This window comes from Bombyx mori, chromosome 5 (assembly GCF_030269925.1).
Source record: "Bombyx mori chromosome 5, ASM3026992v2".
NCBI classification, from domain to species: domain Eukaryota; kingdom Metazoa; phylum Arthropoda; class Insecta; order Lepidoptera; family Bombycidae; genus Bombyx; species Bombyx mori.
Window position 1 is genome coordinate 15,627,125 of NC_085111.1, and position 21,798 is coordinate 15,648,922.

General features: G+C 43.5%; 2 protein-coding genes across 5 annotated transcripts in view; one reads left to right on the forward strand and one right to left on the reverse strand.

The window, feature by feature from the left end:
• Positions 1–21,798, forward strand: part of LOC101747185 (uncharacterized) — a 61,078-nt gene that overhangs the window by 36,792 nt on the left and 2,488 nt on the right. For 2 of the 4 annotated variants that reach the window (XM_062668815.1, XM_062668816.1), the window contains one exon: positions 21,504–21,731. In XM_062668815.1, the coding sequence (XP_062524799.1) occupies positions 21,557–21,731 (175 nt within the window). In that variant the 5' untranslated portion in view covers positions 21,504–21,556. The remainder of the gene's footprint in view (positions 1–21,503; positions 21,732–21,798) is intronic. The other 2 variants (XM_038011003.2, XM_062668817.1) reach the window with 1 other exon arrangement.
• LOC101747046 (trypsin, alkaline C) lies at positions 1,309–17,668 on the reverse strand. The gene is made up of 4 exons (XM_012693868.4): positions 17,418–17,668; positions 14,920–15,091; positions 13,470–13,728; positions 1,309–1,651 (listed from the first exon to the last, which is right to left on the reverse strand). Exons 1-4 carry the CDS (start codon positions 17,461–17,463, stop codon positions 1,361–1,363), a joined length of 768 nt encoding a protein of 255 aa, XP_012549322.3. The 5' UTR covers positions 17,464–17,668; the 3' UTR covers positions 1,309–1,360.

Genomic DNA, 21,798 nt, shown 5'->3' on the forward strand with positions numbered 1-21,798 from the left:
CTACCTATACATGTAATTCAGGTTCGTAGAGTACTGATATAATATTCGGAGAAGAGTAATCTCCATTTTCTTGTGAATCCCTGAGTCGCCAGTTACGACACCCATGGGAATTCTAGATGGGATATTCTAGGCCAACAGCACACAACGATATCTCGTCGCGTCATCCTAATATGCCCATTCATGAAACATGTGCACGGAAATTAAATTATGAAAATGTTAAAAAAATACCATTGTAAAAAGTGCTTTTACATTCACTGAGCTGTATTATTATTAATTCATAAAGCGAAACAGGTCACGCTCGAGAGTAAAAGTATGAATTTATGAGAACCAATAAAATAATTTTAATAATAGGCACAATTTAGATTTCGGCTTTTTGATAGATGTAAAAATAGAACTCGGGAAAATAGGCAAACATTTGTGAAATTTTAATGCTGGATATAGTTTTCATTGTTGTATATACGATGAGGAGAGCCGCAGACCGGGCTCAGTGGTGTAGATTGGGAGAGGCCTATGTCCAGCAGTGGATGACTATGGGCTGTTGATGATGGTGATGATATACGAGTATTTGACAAAAATGTTATCACTTGTTTGATTGTGTGATTAATTGTTTTAAGGCGCTGTCTAAACAGAAAATTACTTCAAAAACTCACGTTTAAGTAAACTTCGGCATCAAAGCACAACTTACTTAAGTTCTCAGTGATAACAATAGAATTTTTACGCATAGCATTGTCACAGATTGTTATTATGATTGAGTCAATGAAGACTTTAAAACTAATACAAAATTCGATTAAGTATGATTAAACAGCTGGATTTTCTCACCTGATATGAATGGGGTATTAAACGAAATCACACTAATCCAATTATTTGACGATAATTAAGAAGTGTTTTCGGAGATTGACGAATTTTTCGGAGATTGACAATGTAACTGTCTACTTATTTTATTAGTACACTGTATATGATATAGCTATCCAAAGGAGCCAAACTGCAATCAAACGAACCAATATTACATACACTACTGGTTATCTGATTCTTACCACGGTATTCACATTTAAAGAGTCCTTAATATCCTTAATATTTCGAGTAAATGCCGCCACCTACCTCGAGACATAACTGTTAAGGTCTCAGTTTTTACAGTAAACGACTGCCCCACATTTCAAACCGAAACGCATTACTGCTTCACGGTAGAAATATGCAGGCTGGGTGATGGTACCTACCCGCGCGGACTCGCAAGACGTCCTATCATCAGTTCAGACTTAACGTAGATGGCCGCGAAAGTTTAAAACAATTCAATCAAATAAAATACTGGAATCCTCAGCTTATATGATTTATTTTATGACAGAAAGTAATATAATAAATTGAATTAAGAGTTGCTTTGAATCCATGAAGTGTACCGGGATACGCGAGCGTAGACGCCAGGGTAGCGGGCATGACCGCAGTTATTTCCGAAAGAGCTCACACCAACGACCACGTTGTTGTGATAAAGCGGACCTCCAGAGTCACCGGTGCATGAGTCGCGACCGCCAACGTCCAGCCAGCCAGCGCAAAGCATGTTGTTTGTGATGGTATTACCACCATACCGAGACCTGCAGACGCTTTGGTTTACGACCCAGACTTGGACGTGACGAAGTTGCTCAGAGAGTGAGCCGCCGAACTGCAAGGAATAATATAATAATTATTATTATAAACAAACTAGCTGACCCGGCAAACGTTGTTTTGCCATATATAAGATTTCTAGGAAATTTCTAGTGTAGAAAAAAAAACCAACTTTTTGTAAGTGCGTAAGTATGTGGTAAATGAGTAAAAGAGGCATGTAGCGCTTAAATGATGAGGGAATATAAAAATAACAAAACCTCATTCAACCACATAATGCCTCAATAAATAAATAAAATAAAAATTAAATGTTAGCGGTGGACAACCCTTATCACTTAGGGATATGAAAAATAGATAGTAGCCGATTCTCCGACCTACTGAATAAGCATATAAAATTTTCAAAAAATCGGTCAAACCGTTTCAGAGGAGTACGGTATACTAACATTGTGACATGAGAATTTTATTTATAATCCGGGAAAAAGACACATGGTCATCGGCGTCACGTTAAGATTATCCTTAATAAGGATCTAGGAACTGGATAAACATTCATGCATATTTTTAAGCTGAAATAGATAGTTATTGAAAGGGATTTAAATATAAAAGTTTACTTTATTTTAAAATCGGTTTGAATGGAGTTCTTAGTGGTGGGCAGTGCTACCTAGAACTCATGTTTTAAGGAGGATGGCAGCATTTACGTAATTTATGCCCAAGCAATAAACATACACATTTATCTATATTAATATATAAATTCACAGGGGTTTTTACAGATGTTCCGTTATAATTACTGAACCATGCATCTGATTGACTTGAAACTTGGTATCCATGTAGAAAATACATATACTTAATGGATAATAATATTTATATGAGTGTTGGACTCCCTACATCAGTTGCCGGGGCGTTAATTATGAGAATCTTTGTGGGGGTGAGAAATAATAATGTTAATTTTAAATGCCCAGCGAAGCGGACGGGTACAGCTTGTATTATGTATTAATAGAACTAATTTAATTGTAATTGTAGCTTGATAGTACGCTGATAACTTAAGGCGCTATTCCAGCTACAAGCATACGGGAGCTCGTTCAATGATTGAAATACAATACTGACAATAATGACATATATGTCGAGATTTAAAAATAAATTTATGTAGCGCGTTTTTTTTGGGCGTTAATTTTTGTAAAATTTGATTAATAACTTATTCCCTGAGAGGTGCCCTCCACCCGGGCCTGAGCGTAATCTGTTACGCGGACGACACGTTGGTCGTGGCCCGGGGGGGGGGGGGGGGGAGTTTTGCTGAATCTGCCCGTCTTGCTACGGCTGGGGTGGCGCATGTCGTCCACAGGCCCCGGAGAGTGCCATCTGTCGATGCCCATATCGTGGTTGGCGGCGTCCGTATCGGGGTCGGGGTGCAGTTAAAGTACCTCGGCCTCATTCTGGACAGTCGTTGGACCTTCCGTGCTCACTTTCAGAGCCTGCTCCCTCGTTTGTTGGGGGTGGCCGGCGCGTTAAGCCGGCTTCTGACCAACGTCGGGGGCCTGACCAGGTGACGCGCCGTCTCTATACGGGGGTGGTGCGATCAATGGCCCTATACGGGGCACCCGTGTGGGGCCTGTCTCTGGCCGTGGGGGTGGCGAAGCTGCTGCAACGGCCGCAACGCACCATCGCGGTCAGGGTCATCCGTGACTATCGCACCATCTCCTTTGAGGCGGCGTGTGTATTGGCTGGAACGCCGCCTTGGGTTCTGGAAGCGGAGGCGCTCGCCGCTGACTATAAGTGGCGGGCTGACCTTCGTGTCCGGGGCGTGGCGCGTCCCAGCCCCAGTGTGGTCACAGCGCGGAGGGCCCAATCTCGGCGGTCCGTGCTGGAGTCATGGTCCAGACGGCTGGCTGATCCTTCGGCTGGTCGTAGGACCGTCGAGACGATTCGCCCGGTCCTTGTGGATTGGGTGAATCGTGACAGAGGACGCCTCACTTTCCGGCTCACGCAGGTGCTCACTGGACATGGTTGTTTCGGTGAGTTCCTGCACCGGATCACAGCCGAGCCGACGGCAAGTACCACCATTGTGGTTGCGACTTGGACACGGCAGAGCATACGCTCGTCGCCTGCCCCGCATGGGAGGGGTGGCGCCGTGTCCTCGTCGCAAAAATAGGAACCGACTTGTCGTTGCCGAGTGCTGTGGCATCGATGCTCGGCGACGACGAGTCGTGGAAGGCGATGCTCGACTTTTGCGAGTACACCATCTCGCAGAAGGAGGCGGCGGGGCGCGTTAGAGACGCACAATCCCGCCGCCGTCGAGCGGGGGGCAGGGAGGCGGATCTCGCCCAAGCCCTGGCCCTCTAAGTGTTTCGGGTCCCCCTCACATGTCGGTCTGGGGACCGGCGAGGGGGGCCTAAGAAGACGACGTGCAAGCTGCTCTGCATGCGTTTTAGGCAAGAGGATCCGGGTGATGGAAGGCCGGCTATCCTCGACCCACGCTGGTTCTGGCCCAGCGGGGTATGCCGTAGGGTAACCCACTCTAACCGACGCCATCTAGGCGGGCTTCGGACAGTCTGCTGACCGAGAGGGCTGGTGGTCGTGGCGCCAGTCCGGCGTGACGACCGCCAGTCCGGCGTCCCGAGGGGGAGGGTGATGGGAGAGATGTGCTCCGCACTAAACGCTTCACTTTCCCCCCTTTGCCTTGTCATGAGTTCTGTCTCATGCAAGGTTTGGACGTTGGTTGTTGAGCGACAGGAGGTTTTAGTCAGTTCGACTCTGACATACCCCGCCCAGTATCCCCAGAAAAGGGTGGAAGTCCGGCGATTTCCTCCTGACCAAAAAAAAATAAATTACTTATTCCCATAATTTTTTTGTTGTCGTTAGCATCGAAGATTGTTAATAGGTACCATATTTAAAAAAAACATTGACAAACAGAGGGGAAGAGCATATTGTTTTCTTTTTGTCTATTTATATATAGAATTTAAGACATGCCTAAGAAAATTATTTTAATTCGACAACGTTAATTACGGGAAATCTGAGATTAGAAAATTATCGATTACGTGTGTGCGATGCCGATATAATTAAGATATATTTTAATTATTGGCCTTATCGATCGAGGAAAATATATTATTATCATTAAATCACTGCTAACAGTAGTATTAAAGTCGATAAGGAATTGTATTTGCAACGTATGGTGGGAGATTTGTAAAAGACTTACTGTACCCATTTTTAATGACAATTAATGAATAAATGAAATCTGCCACGCTTTACTTTTAATTTGCTTAATTGAAGAGGATCGGATCACAAAAATAATTCAATTTATATGGATATAATTGATTAGAAAATGCATTTTACCACAATCTACTCAACTACAACCTCTCAAACTTTTTTAATAACAATACGCCCCGAGCAAACATAATGTTACTATATTACCGGCTAGTAGTTACCGGGTTTCCCATTTTAGCTATTTTATTTTTGGAACGAAGTTCCTTATCGCGCGTTGTGAAAGGGGGCTAGACGGAAAAAATTCTTACGAAAAGTTGTCACGACACTTTTTAGATCAGTCATTCTGACCAATCAACGTGTAGGCGCTTATCGCGTGACATTGCTCGTATCCGATTGGTCCGCGTAATGAGTACAGTTTCTCGAGATAGCGTTTCAACAATATTAATTTAGTTCATAGTATTGTTTTTTCTTCTTCATAATGCCGTAATTTATTATTATAATTTAAAAAAAATATTACAATTCCTTCACTAATTAATCGAAAGGAACTTCGTTCCATCCGGGTGTCCCTTGACACCTCTGAAGTTTTTTTATTTCATTTACTTCAGATTTTGCATCCATATTACATTCATTAACAATTATTGAGTAATAGTATTATTTTGTTACATTGGAAACGAATCGATTATTCCGATTTTAAGTAGTGTTGCTCTTATCCGGCTCAACTTTTCCAATAATCACGTGAATGTCAGTATAAAGTGCAAAACCGTGTCCGAACAGAGCGGGAAGAGTTTCGTTATACGAATCTGTACATACGTAACTTAGTGGCTTTAGTTTAAAAACTCCTGAATTCCTATAAACTATTGGAATCTTAATAGGGATGAAATGTGTTTTTTTTTTTGATTAGTTGAGTGGACGAGCTCCACGGACTATCTGATGTCAAGTTGTTACTGGAGCCCATAGAAATCTACAACGTAAAAGCCGCCACCTACCTTGAGATATAAGTTCTAAGGTCTCAAGTATAGTTAAAACGGCTGCCCTACCCTTCAAACCGAAACGCATTACTGCTTCACGGCAGAAATAGGCAGGGTGGTGGTACCTACCCGCGCGGACTCACAAGAGGTCCTACCACCAGTAATCACGCAAATTATAATTTTGCGGGTTTGATTTTTATTACACGATGTTATTCCTTCACCGTGGACATGTATACATGTATTATATTATGTGGATAAAGAAGTCTCCCATTCAAGAGTTACAATGTTATTCTTTGCACCTGTTGACGTTATGCTATCAAGGTTGGATTTGTTGATAACTTGAATTTTGTTAGGAAGTAGGTATCAACTCTTTGATGGAGTGTATAATCTTGAAATAGATATGTACGAATATCAATCAATTAATTAATCAGATTTAAAAAAACGAGATTAAATAGTAAGCCGCCCGATGAGTTTGTTATGATTAGCCTAAAACAGTTTATTAACGTAAAATAACGTTGATTTTTCATTAACCGCTTGATGAATAAAATAAACTAATGAAGCAAATGATAATACGACTGCGCTACCTCTTGGAACCTCTGGGTCTGCGGAGAGGCTTCGGTTCTCTCTGTATTTTGTACCGTATGTTCCATGGGGAGTGCTCTGAGGAATTGTTTGAGATGATCCCCTCATCTCCTTTTTATCATCGCATCTCCCGCCATCGGAGCAGAGTTCATCAATATTATCTGGAACTGCTGCGTTCATCGAAAGTCCGTTTCCAGAGGTATTTTTTGCCACGTACAATCCGGCTATGGAATGAGCTCCCCTCCACGGTGTTTCCCGAGCGCTATGACATGCCCTTCTTCAAACGAGGCTTGTGGAGAGTATTAAGCGGTAGGCAGCGGCTTGGCTCTGCCCCTGGCATTGCAGAAGTCTATGGCGACGGCAACCACTCACCATCAGGTGAGCCGTATGCTCGTCTGCTTACAAGGGCAATAAAAAAAATTTAGTGATATGTGACTATGTGTTATTTTTAATTTGATGTCATAATTTTTGTTGTTTCAGTTTTTGGAGTTTACTCCTTTAGAATCGATTTACATATATAGGCCCGGGGTATGAAAATTATGGGGACCAAAATCGTACTAGCATGTCACACGAAATGCGTTATGCGCCTGCGCCGGCAGTCCGCCACAAAGCCTCGTACTGATCGCGCGTTTCTCTCATTATTGTATTTTCATATATTTGTTAGTCGTTTGTTTTGTGTCTCGTTAATTTGTTAATAATCTGTAGTGTATCGTGTTGTCGTAATATAGAACTATTTCTCGTATTGTTTCGTTTAATTTTTTATATCCAGTAAACTCCAGTCGTGCGTCGGAGCGGACACACACACTTTTTTTTTTTGTTTTTTTTTTTCGCGGTCTCCTATAGTAATAATATACCAATTGTTACTTTCACAGTCTAATGACTAGCTGACCCGGCAGACTTCGTAGTGCCTCAATCGATTAATAAAAGACATAAATTTTTGTATTAAAAAAACTTAAAACAAACAAAAGGAATCGGTCCGACGGAGGACACATCAAAGGAAAAACAAAATTGTTATTTTTATTTGATACCGAGTATTTTCATATTTATCTACCTTTTAAACCTTCTCTGGACTTTCACAAATAATTCAAGACCAAAATTAGCCAAATCGGTTCAGCCGTTGTCGAGTTTTAGCGAGACTAACGAACAGCAATTCATTTTTATATTTAGAGATTGGAATCTGTCAAAAGGCAATGGAATGGCTGTGCCGCGTACCATTATATTAGAACAGTAGTTGGTAAACAAAATTTATCAATTTGATTAACAATCATACACCTAGTAGTGAAGGTTGCATTTTTTAAGCTATAAACTGTTTTAATCAGTTCACTTCTGTACTAACCCGAAAAAGCCTTCAATAATTATTTTCCGAGTAATGTTTTAGAATGATTAGCGTTGTTATTCACATACAGAAGGTGAGTGATATATTTAGACTACCGATAAAACACTTTTGAAGAAGATATAATATGATTATTATGACAAATAACGTCAGTTAAAAGCAAACACACAATAATTTCACCAATTTTAGGCCTTCTATGTCTAGTTTTATATTTCTATCTGTATTGAATAAAAATCCTTTTTTTTTTTTTTTATGATTGAAAGTTTACTGGTGGCCCGAAGGCCTTTCCAGTTTCACCAGGACAGGTGGGCGAGCAAAGGCTCAGCCAAGAGGGGTGGGACTTGCTAACAACTGCCCGAGCGCCTCCGAAGGAGACCTAACAACTCAAGAGCAATTGTTTCGCGAATGAATCTACTACCGGATCGGAATCGCGACCCGCTGAGAAGATCCGGCGAGAAACTCAGCGGGCTGATGCATGGGTTAGGTTGCACGTCGACCTCTTTGTCGAGTTCGACGAGTACGGTAACCGGGGTCCCTAAGCCTGCCCCTAGTATTAGAGCTGAAGGCATCTAATGCAAAGGTTATTGGATCTGATGGATCCGTAAGGACGTGTCTAGGGCGTCGACGGTGACTGGCTCCTGCATGATCAGGATTCGGGGAGTAGTCAGCGGCGGCAACGATAAGGCGATTATCATGACGCATAGCCTTATCGAAGTATCGTTCCGACGCTGACTTCATGTATTTCCGAATTGATTCGAGGCCCAGGTCGTCGTGTAGGTCAACGTTCCTCACGAACCACGGAGCCCCGACAGCTAACCTGCAAAAGCGGGATTGTAGGGATTGGAGGGTGTCTATGTGTGTGCGGGCCGCGTGAGCGAACACCACACTCGCGTAAGTCATGACGGGCCTTATGCAAGTTTTGTAAAGTGTCACCTTGTTCCGAAGGGACATTTTACTCCGCTTACAGATCATGGGGTAGAGTCTACCGAGAATAAACGCGGCACGGTCACGGACTGATTTTATATGCGGGCGGAATGTCATCGATGCATCCAGGGTAACGCCCAGGTACTTGACCTTCCTGGCCCAGGGTATGGGTTGTCTAAAGAGAGTAATCGGGGGTGTGAGATTCCTCCTCCTAATCCGGGAGGAAATCCGTGTGGAGCTTCCCCTCTGAAATAGCACCGCAGTACTTTTCGCTGGGTTGATGTCTATGCGCCATTTTCGGAACCACTGTCCTAGGGCTAGGGCTGCGCTCTGAAGCTTCTTCGCGATTAGGGACTTATTTCTACTAGAATAGTAAACAGTCGTGTCGTCGGCGAATAAAGCTAAATGGGTCGGCGGCGACCGGGGAATATCGTTGACGAATAAGCTAAATAGGAGGGGTGAGAGGACAGAGCCTTGCGGGACTCCAGCTGTGAGAGGTCGTGGGGAGGAGCGGGTTCCCTCGACTCGATATCGAAAAGAGCGGTTCGACAAGAAGTCCCGTATGATGAGCACGAGACTATCCGGCACGCCCATGTTGAATAGTTTGAAAATCAAACCATTGTGCCAGACTTTGTCGAACGCTTTTGCGACGTCGAAGAAGAGAGCTCCCGTGTATAACGGTTTTGGTCGATTAAGCCCCACAAGAATGTGCTCCGTGAGGCGGTGCACCTGTTGAACGCATAAGTGATTTGTACGGAATCCGAATTGTTCATCGATAAGAATGCCCTTGGATGAGACGAAGTCTCTGAGGCGTTTGTAGAGCAGACGCTCATACAGTTTGCCTAGAGACATGAGGAGGCTAATCGGGCGGTAGCTCGTCGGATGATTTTTTGGTTTACCGGGTTTATGTATGCCGATAACGTCCGCTTCTTTCCACACCGCGGGAAAGATACAGTTCGCCATAGCGGCATTGAAAATAGATGCCAACATCACGATGAGTTGGACGGGTAGAAGTTTAATAACGCGGTTGGATATACCGTCGGAACCGGGAGCCTTGCGAGGACGTAGGTCTTTGATCAAGTCTTTAACTTCCATCGGGGTGACGGGTGGTAACGCATCAGAGGGTGGCAAGGAGGCTCTGCGTTCTACCTCACTGTCTACTAATTCTACATGAACAGGGTCCACGGATTGAGTGCTGGGCGTGCACTGGGTTTGCAATGTATCGGCCAGCAGCTCTGCTTTTTCGTCATCATCGAACGCCGCGAGTCGGCCTGAGGGGCCTACGAGGGGGGGCATAGTTACTACCGTATCCGATTTGAGAGTACGAGCTAAGCGGTAGTAAGACCTTTGAGAGGGCGCGAGTCCTTCTAAGAAATCAGACCATCTGGCATCTCGGACTTCGGTGATGCGAGACTTTACGTCGCGTTGTAGGGCACGCATTCGAATACGATTTTCCGCGGTAGGATACCTATCGTACGCACGGATCGAGGCGTTCTTAGCTCTAAGGAGTTCCCTAATATCGTCGGGCAATTTGAAGCGGTGAAGGAAGTCCTCCGCTACAACTTGCTTCGATGACCTATCTAATGTCGAGGTGATGTGTGACGTTACGATGTCTATGGCTTCAGCGGTATCCTGAGGAGACGGGATAGAGTCCGGACTAAACGGAAGCGATGGTGGATCAGATTCAGCCAGGCTGATGCCCAGCGTGTGCCAATCCACCACAGTCCTCGTGACGGGAACGGAATCGGGAGCGCGACCGAGCTTCATAATGACGGGACGGTGGTCTGAATCTAACTCTGAAACTACTTCGATCGAGTGTAAGCGCAGAGTTACGTTTTTTAATAACGCTATGTCGAGTATATCCGGGCGATGCGCGATATTTAGCGGGTAGTGAGTCGGGGTTAGCGGAGCGACGATATCGAAGGCGAGATCATCGACTAACGCGTCAAGCCGCCTGCCATTCGGGGTTGTGGTGTGTGAGTTCCACCTGATGTGTTTACAATTTAGGTCGCCCGCCAGAATGACAGAGCTCCCCATACCGAGCAGCGCCTCGATATCACTGCTTAGAACGATCTTATCCGGTGGAAGATAAACGGACGCGATAACGATCGGCGCGTGTCCCGTCAGTGAGAGTCGGCACACTGATGCTTCGATATTAGCGAGCGCGGGAGGATCGAGCGGGACGCAATGCAGGGCTCTTCTATAGTAAATGACGGTACCACCACCACGGGCAGAGAGCCTGTCGTTCCTGACCATGTTATAGTTCGCGATTTTAGGGTCACGGCGCGCGGGCTTAAGTAGGGTCTCCTGCACTAAAAAGATATCAATTTGGTGGTCACGCAAAAAGTCAGAAACCTGATCACGTTGATTTGCGAGACCGTAAGCGTTAAAAAATCCTATCGTTACGGATAGGGGCTTTATTCTACTTATATACGCCATTGATTACCGGCGGAGTGAGGGGAGGACGTACGTATTTAATGACGCGTATACGTCGGCGTATTCCTGCACAACGGCGATAAAGTGTTGTGCAGTGGAGGCAGCGCGAATGGCGTCGCCCAAAGCGTTAACGCGCTCAAAGTTGATCGACTGAAAGAAGTCGATCGCTAAAGCGAGATTGTCGGACGCGGTCGGAGGGCAAGTCGCGGGAGAGGGACGAGTCGCGGGGGCGGGACGAATCGCGGAGGAGGGAGTTGTAGCCGTGTTCGTGTACGGCAGCGGTTTTGCCCAGGCCGAGACACTGGGCACCGCCGCCGGAACGAACGCTGGCTTAGCCTGCGACGCAGAGGGTGCCGAGGCTTTGATGTCTGGGCCGGAAGCTCGGAGGCGGTTTTGGCGGGCGACGCGGCGATTTATTTTAGGGGCTCGGGGGCAACCACGGTAATTCGCGGGGTGACCCTGTGTTCGACACAGGACGCAGCTAGGCGGTTCCGTCGCGGTTTTTTGGTCGCGAGCGCAGAGGGCCGTGGCGTGATCGCCCAAACACTTAACACATCGGGGGCGCGCGTGACAGTTACGGGAAGAGTGCCCGTACAATTGACAGTTATGGCACTGGCTAGGAGTGCCTTTTTTATGGGGGGCTTCGACAGCGATACCAGAGAGCCTACAGACGGTCTGTGTGTTAAAGATTTTCTTACCCTCGGGGGTAGGCTGGAGAGCGACTAGAACCATATTATATGGCTCCCTACCGCGACCGGTGTGCATACGGTGCACAGAATTCACTGGAAAGCCCTGTTCTAACAGATCGGCCCTGACGAGCTCTACATCTAACTCTTTAGGGATTCCGCGTATTACAACGCGGAGTTCGCGCTCCTCCTGGAGCGTATACGTATGGAAACTTATACGCTCCTTACGGAGGTAAGAAGAGAGGGCCCTATGGTCGTCGGGTGTTTGAACCTTAATTTGAATGCCGTTCGCGAGGTTACGGGCATTCGTGAAATTTATATTTTTGGCCTTAAGGGCCAGGCAAACTCGATCCCAAGCTGCCTTCTCCTGAAGGATAACCGGGGGAGGGGTCTGGGTTTTATTTTGTGCCACCGGACGCGGCGACGGAGTAGCACGGGCTGGGGGCGCAACGGGAGTCTGAGGGCGGGGGCGCGACGCGTTCACGGCTTTGCTAATTTTAGCGGCCGCGGGAGCTCGAGACTCCGCGGCACGCTTCTTACCCTTCTGTACCAGGGTGAATCCATCCGTCGATGAGGCGGGGGCGAGGTCGACCTCCATGTCCGAGTCAGAGTCGGAGCACGAGGAGGCGGGTGCAGGCGACCTACGAGCAAGTGTAGGTGTTTTAGAGGGCGCGACGGAGGCCGCGGATGATCGCTCAGCTGAAACGATGGTCACGGCGGACGACGCAGCAGTTTTTCTCGCCAGTATAGGCGACACGGGAGCGGCAGGCACGACAGAGGCTGCGGTGCTCAATGCAGAAGCTCTGCACGCAGGTACAGGCGACGCAGGAGCAGCGAGCGCGGCGGAGTCCTCGAGAGGGCTCGCAGTGTGATTGGCCTTGAAGGCCAAAAACTCCGAGGCGAGCTGTGGGTGGCGAAGTCGGAGGAATTCCGCGAATACAGCGTCCATGATCGCTGAGTACCCAGGTGGGGCGGCCCCGGGTCTTGAAAACACTCGCCTTGCGGCGAGGCCCCAACTTCTCGGACCTGAGCGGTTCTATTGAACACAGGTGGCAATGCGGCGCGATTACTACAGGACAAAGAAAAAGCACAACAAAACAGAAATTACGAAAAGAAACAAAACAAATAAATACTTGCAGGAAACCACTTTGTCGGCAGATGTACCACGAACACAGAAACAACAAAAGGAAACAAAACAAATAAAAACTTCCAGAAAGAGCACTTAGTCGGCAGATGTACCACAAACACAGGCCGCGCGAACAATGGCCGGGCTAACAAAAGCCGGGCGAACAAAGACCGGGCGATCGAGTGGACGATGAGCACGTCCGCACGTGACGGGTGCCTCTATCGGAATGTGCCTCTATCGGAATGAAAAAAAAAAAAAAAAAAAAAATTCTACGGTTCGACCTGGCGTTTAAATGAGAGATCAAATCGGTTTTTTTTTATTGCTTAGATGGTTGGACGAGCTCACAACCCACCTGGTGTTAAGTGGTTACTGAAGCCCATAGACATCTACAACATAAATGCGCCACCCACCTTGAGATATAAGTTCTAAGGTCTCAGTATAGTTACAACGGCTATCCCACCCTTCAAACCGAAACGCTTTACTGCTTCACGGCAGAAATAGGCAATGTGGTGATACCTACCCGTGCAAACTCACAAGAGGTCCTACCACCAGTAAAAATCTTTTTTTTTATCAGGTCTGCAACTTCGAAATGTCCAGAAATGCTGATTTAAGTGTTAACGTTCTCTTACCCGAGTGACTCCCCAGCCAGCCGCCCAAACCACCTGGTTGTCGCCCAGGTTGTAGTTTGATCCAGGAATGCGGGCCGGTTGCACAGCATTGTTCACGTAGTTGATGTTGCTTGAAGTACGCATGATCGCAATATCATTGTCACGAGACCATCTGCCGTAGTTTGGGTGTATTATGTGTCTGTTCACGTGATGCACCACGCCGCCACTGTTGCCCCAAGTTGAACCGACTCGAACTCGCCAGACGCCAACTGCGTCGTCGCTGAAAATAGAATAACAATAACGACAACCGTGATAGTTAGCGCCCTTTACTGCTGGGCCGAGGGTCGTGCGTTCCTATCTCTCACATAGGGCAACCAATCATACAATTTTTTTTCATACCTATGCTGATAGCCTCGATAGGCTATTTCAGCTTTACCCTAGCGTCTACTTAAACGGGACTCAAACCGGAGGTGTTGCTAACACTGGCCCTAGCAAGAGGAGTGCTTTGCAGAATCTACGATCGTATCCGAATCGCGACCCACTGAGAAGATCCGGCGAGAAACTCAGTGGGCTGTGTCTATGAGTTAATTTACTCGGCGAGCTCTTTGTTAGCGACGGGTTCGGCGTGTTCGCAAGGCTTACTGGTGGCTCGGAGGCCTTTCTAGTTTCACCAGGACAGGTGGGCGAGCACAGGCTCAGCCAGGAGGGGTGGGGTTTAATATATATATATTTAAATGTACATCAGTCTCTGGCTGCCATAGTAAAAGGGGTCTTATAGTTTGGGGCCAGGTAACCATGAGACTTAAACCCGGTTATATTAAAGTAACCAGTGCCTATGACGTCATAGATAAGACGCTAATGTATAAATGTTATTAGGGAACCACCTACAATCTCCCAATGTTTCAGACGCACTAACAGATTCCGGTTTCACGGGTGGGACAACCTTTGTACATTGCAATCGAAACTTAGATATTTCTTAAGGTGGCAGCCATAATTTAAAAAGACAGGGTGCGAGTGGCGGTATGTAATCTACGAATAAATAATAAGACTTATTACGTTAAATTAATAAGACTTATTATTAATAATAATAACTTATTACGTTTATACGTACGTTTAACGTAATAAGTCTTATTATTTATTCGTAGGGTGTAATGTTCCAAATCCGTGCAGATAAAAAAAAACATTAAAAAACTCCAAATTATTATTTTAAAGTATAGGGTCGTGATAATATTTCATATTTAATGATTTTTATCTGTTTAGATGACTGAATGAGTTTCCGGCCCATCTGGTGTTAAACGGTTATCGGAGCCCATAGACGTCACGATGTCAATGCTGCCACCCACCTCAAGACATGAGACAACGGAGGACCCACTACTTAAACCAGAACGCAATACTGCGTCGCTTTAGAAAGGCAGGCAGGGTGGTGTGGCCCGTGAGGCCATAAAATGAGAGAGAGAGAGAGAAAACTCACATGATACAGTGTGCTGCGGTCAAAACGGATCGGTTGTTGAGAATAGAGCTTCCGCAATTCTGGGACCAAGTACTCCAGTTCCTGGTCATAAGCAGGGCAGCTATTGTTGGGTACCGATTTATCGTCGTTGTACTACCTCCAACGATCCTCAGAGACGGGGCCGCAGAGATGGCTGCCGATAAAATTGAGTGATAATAAAATTGAGTATAATTGTTATATCTGTGATTAGCGCTCAGAATAATTACATAATTATATACTTTTTTTTATTGCTTGGATGGGTGGACGAGCTCACAGCCCAGTGTTAAGTTGTTACTGGAGCCCATAGACATCTACGACGTAAACGCGCCACCCACCTTGAGATATAAGTTCTAAGGTCTCAAGTATAGTTACAACGGCTGCCCCACCCTTCAAACCGAAACGCATTACTGCTTTACGGCAGAAATAGGCGGGGTGGTGGTACCTAGCCGCGCTGACTTACAAGAGGTCCTACCACCAGTAATTACGCAAATTATAATTTTGTGGGTTTGTTTATTATTACACGATGTTATTCCTTTACTGTGGAAGTCAATCGTGAACATTTGTCGAGTATAATAGCCGGCAAACTTCTTGAGCATTTGTTGACGTAGTGGGGGTAAGTTCGCGCATGGTACACTCACGTGCAAAAACATTACTTACTCTGCGTCATAATGCTATTAAATTATTAAAATCAACATATATGTATTTATTTATATATTTATTAGAACATCAACAAAACATATAGGTTAATAATTGTAATAATTTAATCTTGGGGTAAAATAGATATTCCTTCTATTAAGTCAAAACTAGAGCTGTTGCCAGGTCTTGGTTCAGTTGAAGCGAAGCTGGTATTTGTAAAAAATTTTTCGTTATCATAATCTTGACCATCATCATCATCACTGTTTTCATCACCCGAGTCGCTATCATCGTGATTAGTCGACATAGGGCTCATCGGTGTAGTTTACAACTCGGTCGATTAGGTCTTCTTTTTTGTATATAATTAATTATTTTTTGAAGATATTCGATTCGTAGTAATCGAATGTTACTTTTTTCAATTACCAGCTTCCGATTATTTTCTGTTCTTTTTTTCCATCTGAAGCCTAGCTCTTTCATAATACGTCGTAAGCTTCATTCCGAGCCATTAAAATTTATATCTTCTTTAAATTTTTCGAAGCCTTTCTACGGTACGGAGTTTCGCTGCTTGTTATGTAGTTATTATGATTACATCTTTTTATTACAGATTGAACGAAACTATCCATTCCGGTAACTTTCTTCTTCCCTGATCTTTTCTTACCCGGAGTCCGAAACACGGCGAGCAAGCCAGAGCCTTTAGCTTCCTTAATAATAATGCACCTAACACCTGTTGGTTTTGTTACTTCCAAAGTCTGTTTTAATTTTTCCATATCATTCTTCCCCTGTTTTATAATGAAGCAATATACGTTGTACACAATTTTTCTACCCTTTCTTTAGAATAGTACACCAGTTTGTCGCGGCATAGTGTATGTTTTATAAAAAATCAACAAACACTCAACAAATAGCAATGGCAACAAAGTCCACAAGTAGTTATAACAAATAACTTAACGATTAATAGCGATAGACTTTCCACTGTACGCAAGCGTACTTTTGGGAGCAAGCGGAATGAGGGCGCGGTGCGGGGCGCAAGGTTCGACTGATCTACCAATAACGCGCTCGATACGATTTCCCCTGCCGTCGCGCCTCACCCTCACCACCAAAGTGATCTAAAATTCGGTTCTGCGCAGTCAAGGTCATTTGCTCAAGAAGTTTGCCGGTTACTATACGTATTTCATTAGAAAAATTGGTACCCGCCTGCGGGATTCGAACACAGTTGCATCGCTCGATACGAATGCATCGGACGTCTTATCCTTTAGGCAACGACGACTTCAAACGAGAAGAAACGAGACTGAATGAGAACCAGATAAATTAATTTGCCTCAATGATTCTTTTGTAATTCTTTGGGTGCATGCGAATTTATCGGAAGGTAGCGATTCCAGACCGCTTCACAACACTTCTACACTTCATGTCCATTCCATCCATACCAGTCATGATAACAATAATTACAAAGTGAAGGTATTTCCACTAAAAAATGGATGGTGAAGTACATGTTGTTCAAGCAGGCCATGTTGATATAGCTGGGCCATTTGATTAAGCTGGAAATACTATTATCTCTCCGAAACTCTGCTTGTCTACAATTCGGTATATAGATATAGGAATATAAAGTATATAGATTTTAATCCAAGCGATAGATGGATTGGCCAGAGAAACTTCTAATAATCTTTAAAAAATTATGTTTCTGGTCAATAACAGAAATCGATGTAGAACAGTTATTAGATTGCATTAAAATAACAACGATTTTAATTAATTTAGGGAATGATTGAGAAAGAAAACTGTATTTAATACTACAAAAAAAGCGGTATTTGACCTATTACTCTCAAACCAATCAAGATATACACATATGTACATACCCGTAAAAGCTGTGAGGCTTAACGCGAGAATGAATATGGAACGCATTTTTTAATATTATCACCAATTAGCACGGGTGATTTTGGTTTAAATACTCTCGGGAAATCTGTGATTAAATCGTATGGTATTGATAAAATGATGATAGGTGCGAATGTCATACGTAAAATTATGATAAAATATGAATAATTGTTTTTTTGGCAGTAAATACGTACTTCTGCTAAGTAGACAATGTTGTTTTAATGAAATGCTATGTTCATTAAGGTATGATAAAATGATCCGTAAATATTTTTTATAATCTTGAATAGAAATTGATATATGAGCTACCCTCAAAATAATATACATTGTATACTTATATTATATTATAGTAGAGCTACTAGTATAGAGAGATATATAATAGAGTACTCGTCGAACTCGGCAAAGAGTTCGACGTGCAACCTAACCTAATCATCAGCACGCTGAGTTTCTCGCCGGATCTTCTCAGCGGGTCGCGATTCCAATCCGGCAGTAGATACATTCGCGCTCTTAAGCCGCTTTTGAGCCTTCGGAAGCTCTCGGGCAGCTGCTAGCAATTCCCGGGAGACCCTTTGCTCGCCCATCTGTCCTGGTGAAACTGGAAAGGCCTCTGGGCTACCAGTAATGCATCAATTACACAAAAGGCTCAAATGTCAGTTTTGTTATGATTTTATTGATATGTTAACAACCACAAAACACTTTTCTAATTTCTGAACAGACAGACACACTTTTCTATGAATGTGGTGTAAAGCAATCTGAATTTGCTATCAGATTTTTTTATTTAGTTTGTACAATAAATAGAAATAATTGATTAAAAGAACTGGTGAAATTGATAGAAGAATGAAGATTTTCTAAGAAAAATTGAATCTCGACTTCAAAAAAAAATCAATATCCATTTCTAGTTAATTCGTATAGATTCGTTAATTGTACGGGTCAGTATCGTATCCAGTAAGTGAATGTCTTAACCTCAATGGCTTAATAATAATAATAATAAAGTTTTCTTTATTCCCTAGAAAAATTATTAATAAATAATTAAAATATTTTGCTCTATAAGTAAATTAAAATTTAACATAAATGCACCTTAATTAGAATTTAACAAGCAATACAAAACATAATTTGAATATGAGTATTGATTAAAATTACTTTCTTATATTAAATATAAATGATTATTTCATGAATGTACATTCTTTTTCTGCAGACTCCATTCGGATAAGCCTCCTCTAAGCTATACAACTTCTTTTTAATCCTTGGCGGTGTTCAGCCAATTTTTACCAGCCAATGACACAATTTCGTCAAAGGCTTAAATAGGTATACTATATATACTGATATATAAATCTATAGTGATTTTTACGGATGTTCCCTTATAACCACTGAACCATGCATCCGATTGACTTGAAACTTGGTATCCGTGTAGAAAATACTTAATGGATAAACTAATATTTATATGAGTGTTAGACTCCCTACACCAGTCGCGGGGGCGTTAATGATGAGAATCTTTGTGAGGGTGAGAAATAATAATGTTAATTTTAAATGCCCAGCGAAGCGGACGGGCACAGCTAGTACTATATAAGCTTGTAGGCTCTCGCGTTAAGTAGACCGAGAGCTCCCAACCATGAAGTCTTATCACGTCCCACTAGACACTGGGGCAGTGGAAGCAGTGAACTGTGTGCTTTGTGCGGGTTTCTTAACGTTCTCGAGAGCGTAAAAATCAACTCAAATTTGTATGGAGTTGGAACGTTTGCCTACGTTTACCGCTAGGGGCGCTGTTCCAATTGCGTATACTGGTGGTAGGACCTCTTGTGAGTCCGCACGGGTAGGTACCACCGCCCCGCCTATTTCTGCCGTGAAGCAGTAATGCGTTTCGGTTTGAAGGGTGGGGCAGCCGTTGTGACTATACTGAGTGAGACCTTAGAACTATATCTCAAGGTGTGTGGCGCATTTACGTTGTAGATATCTATGGGCTCCAGTAACCACTTAACACCAGGTGGGCTGTGAGCACGTCCACACACCTAAGCAAAAAAAAAAAAAGTTAACTTTTACGCTATCGAGAACGTTAAAAAACTCTCACTAAGCGCACTGAAGAGGTCGCATATGTACCTAAGTATATTCTGATTAATTTCCAACTAGACTACTAAGGTACCTAACTCATCGTGAGTACAAAGTGAATATAAGATAGGTCAAAACATTATCATGAAATATAATAAGTATTTATTCTAGAATAATATACAAATGAAAATTGAAAACTTAGTTTCCTCTGTTTTGTTCGACTTCAAAGCTATTTCTAGTTCAATTACTTTAGGTTTATGAAATGGAAATAATTATTAGAGGAACTGTTTATCAAAACAAAATTGCCACACAATTAATTTATGTTATATTATATAAACTGAACTTATGTTTAAAATTTGAAGCAGAGATTATGCCTATTCGAATACAAATATTTCAAATAGGTTACTACTCCGTCAAAACTATTATACCTACTAGGTATATCCCTTTAAGGTTTAAATTCCCTTTCTGGATTTATCAAAGCTGTGTAACTTGTTACTTTTCATATATTGTACTAGCTGGCCCGGCAAACGTGGTGGCCATATAAATTATTTCTAGGAAAGATAAATAACCTAGGTACCAACTGCAGCGCCATCTGCCGGACTGATTTGTGAATCTAAACCATCCAGGGCGCCACCCAAACGCATACAAATAAAATTATTCAAATCGGTCCAGCTGTTTAGGAGGACTTCAGTGACAAACACACTCACAGAAGAAATATCTCATACTAGCAGACCCGGCAGACTTAGTAGTGCCTCAATCGATAAATAAAAGTCCTAAACTTTTGTATAAAATAAACTTAAAACAAACAAAATAAATCCGTTCGATGGGGGACACATCAAAGGAAAAACAAAATTGTTATTTTTATTTATTTCCGAGCATTTTCAAATTTACCTATTTGCCCTTTAAACCTTCTCTGGACTTCCACAAATAATTCAATACCAAAATTAGCCAAAAGGGTCCAGCCGTTATCGAGTTTTAGCGAGACTAACGAACAGCAATTCATTTTTATATACATAGAAGATAGAAGATAAAAGATAAAGATTTGATAAAGAACTCGCGAAATGCATAATGACAAAAACCCTTCCCCGAATTGCCCACAGCTGTAGTTTCATTTCACAGTCGAATAAAAAAATAGTTTGAGAATGCAAACAGTGCAAACAAAAAGTATAAAAGAGTTCGTTTTTATTGATATAAATGATTGTACAAAGCTTGTGATCGTGTATGATTTCAAATTTAAGCAAAAAGCTGTGCCGTGGCTAGATATGTGGCCCAGTGCATTCTAATCGATCGGTGTGACTATGCCGGTGTTTGAATCCCGTAGGCAGGTATTCATTTTCCTAATGAGATACGTACTTAACAAATGTTGACGAATGACACCGTGAAGGAATATTTGCGCAATAACTGGTAGCAGTTGGGTGTCTTCCTATAGCCCGCATAAGTAGGTACTACCACCCTGCCTATTTCTGCCGTGAAGCGGTAATGCGTTTCGGTTTGAAGGGTGGGACAGCCATTATACTGTAAAACTGAGATCTTAGAACTCATGTCTCAAGATCAGCGGGGTATTTACATCGTTTATGCCTAGGGGGCTCCGGTAATCACATAAAACTAGGTGGGCTGAGCTCGTCCGTCTACCTAAGTAATAAAAAAGTTGATATGGTACACAAATGCTCTGAACGCCTACTGAATTTATTTAAATTTTCTATTTGACCTCAGCTGGGCTGTGCTTCTGCAAAACTCGCAGGCGCTATCCGCGTACTTTTTCGCGTACATCACTGCCCATTATCGTATTTTTAGCCTTTTGATAGTTATGAAATTTTCTAACCTAATAGGCAGCGATACATATTTTTTTCTAATTGATCATAAAGCAAAGTTTAGTTAGCATTGTTCCTTTGAAAGACATTGCGATATTTGAATTTTGCAAATACAATAGAAAGCAATCGATTTCATTAATTTAGCGCTTAATTATCTTTCAGTTCTTGATAATTGTGTGTAAATTAATTGGTGAGAAAACAGCGTAAACGGTGTGACAGTGTATGTTGCCAGGGAGGCGCATAGGCTGGGCCGGTCTGCGGCGAGCGAGCGTATGGCTCTGCTGTACCGAGCGACGCGGCTGAAGGACCGCGCCGACACCCATGTCTTCACTTTTGTGGTCACGCGCTCCGCCACCAGGGAGCCCGACCGCGATGTCACCTCCAAGGACTTCTGCTGCGCCCACCAGAGATGGGCGGTCGCCTTCAGCCGCACTGACACCTCACTCGGTTCGCACTTTATTTTTTTATACGATATCCAGAGCCAAATTCTAACTTTATGCCGCATCTGCCGCAT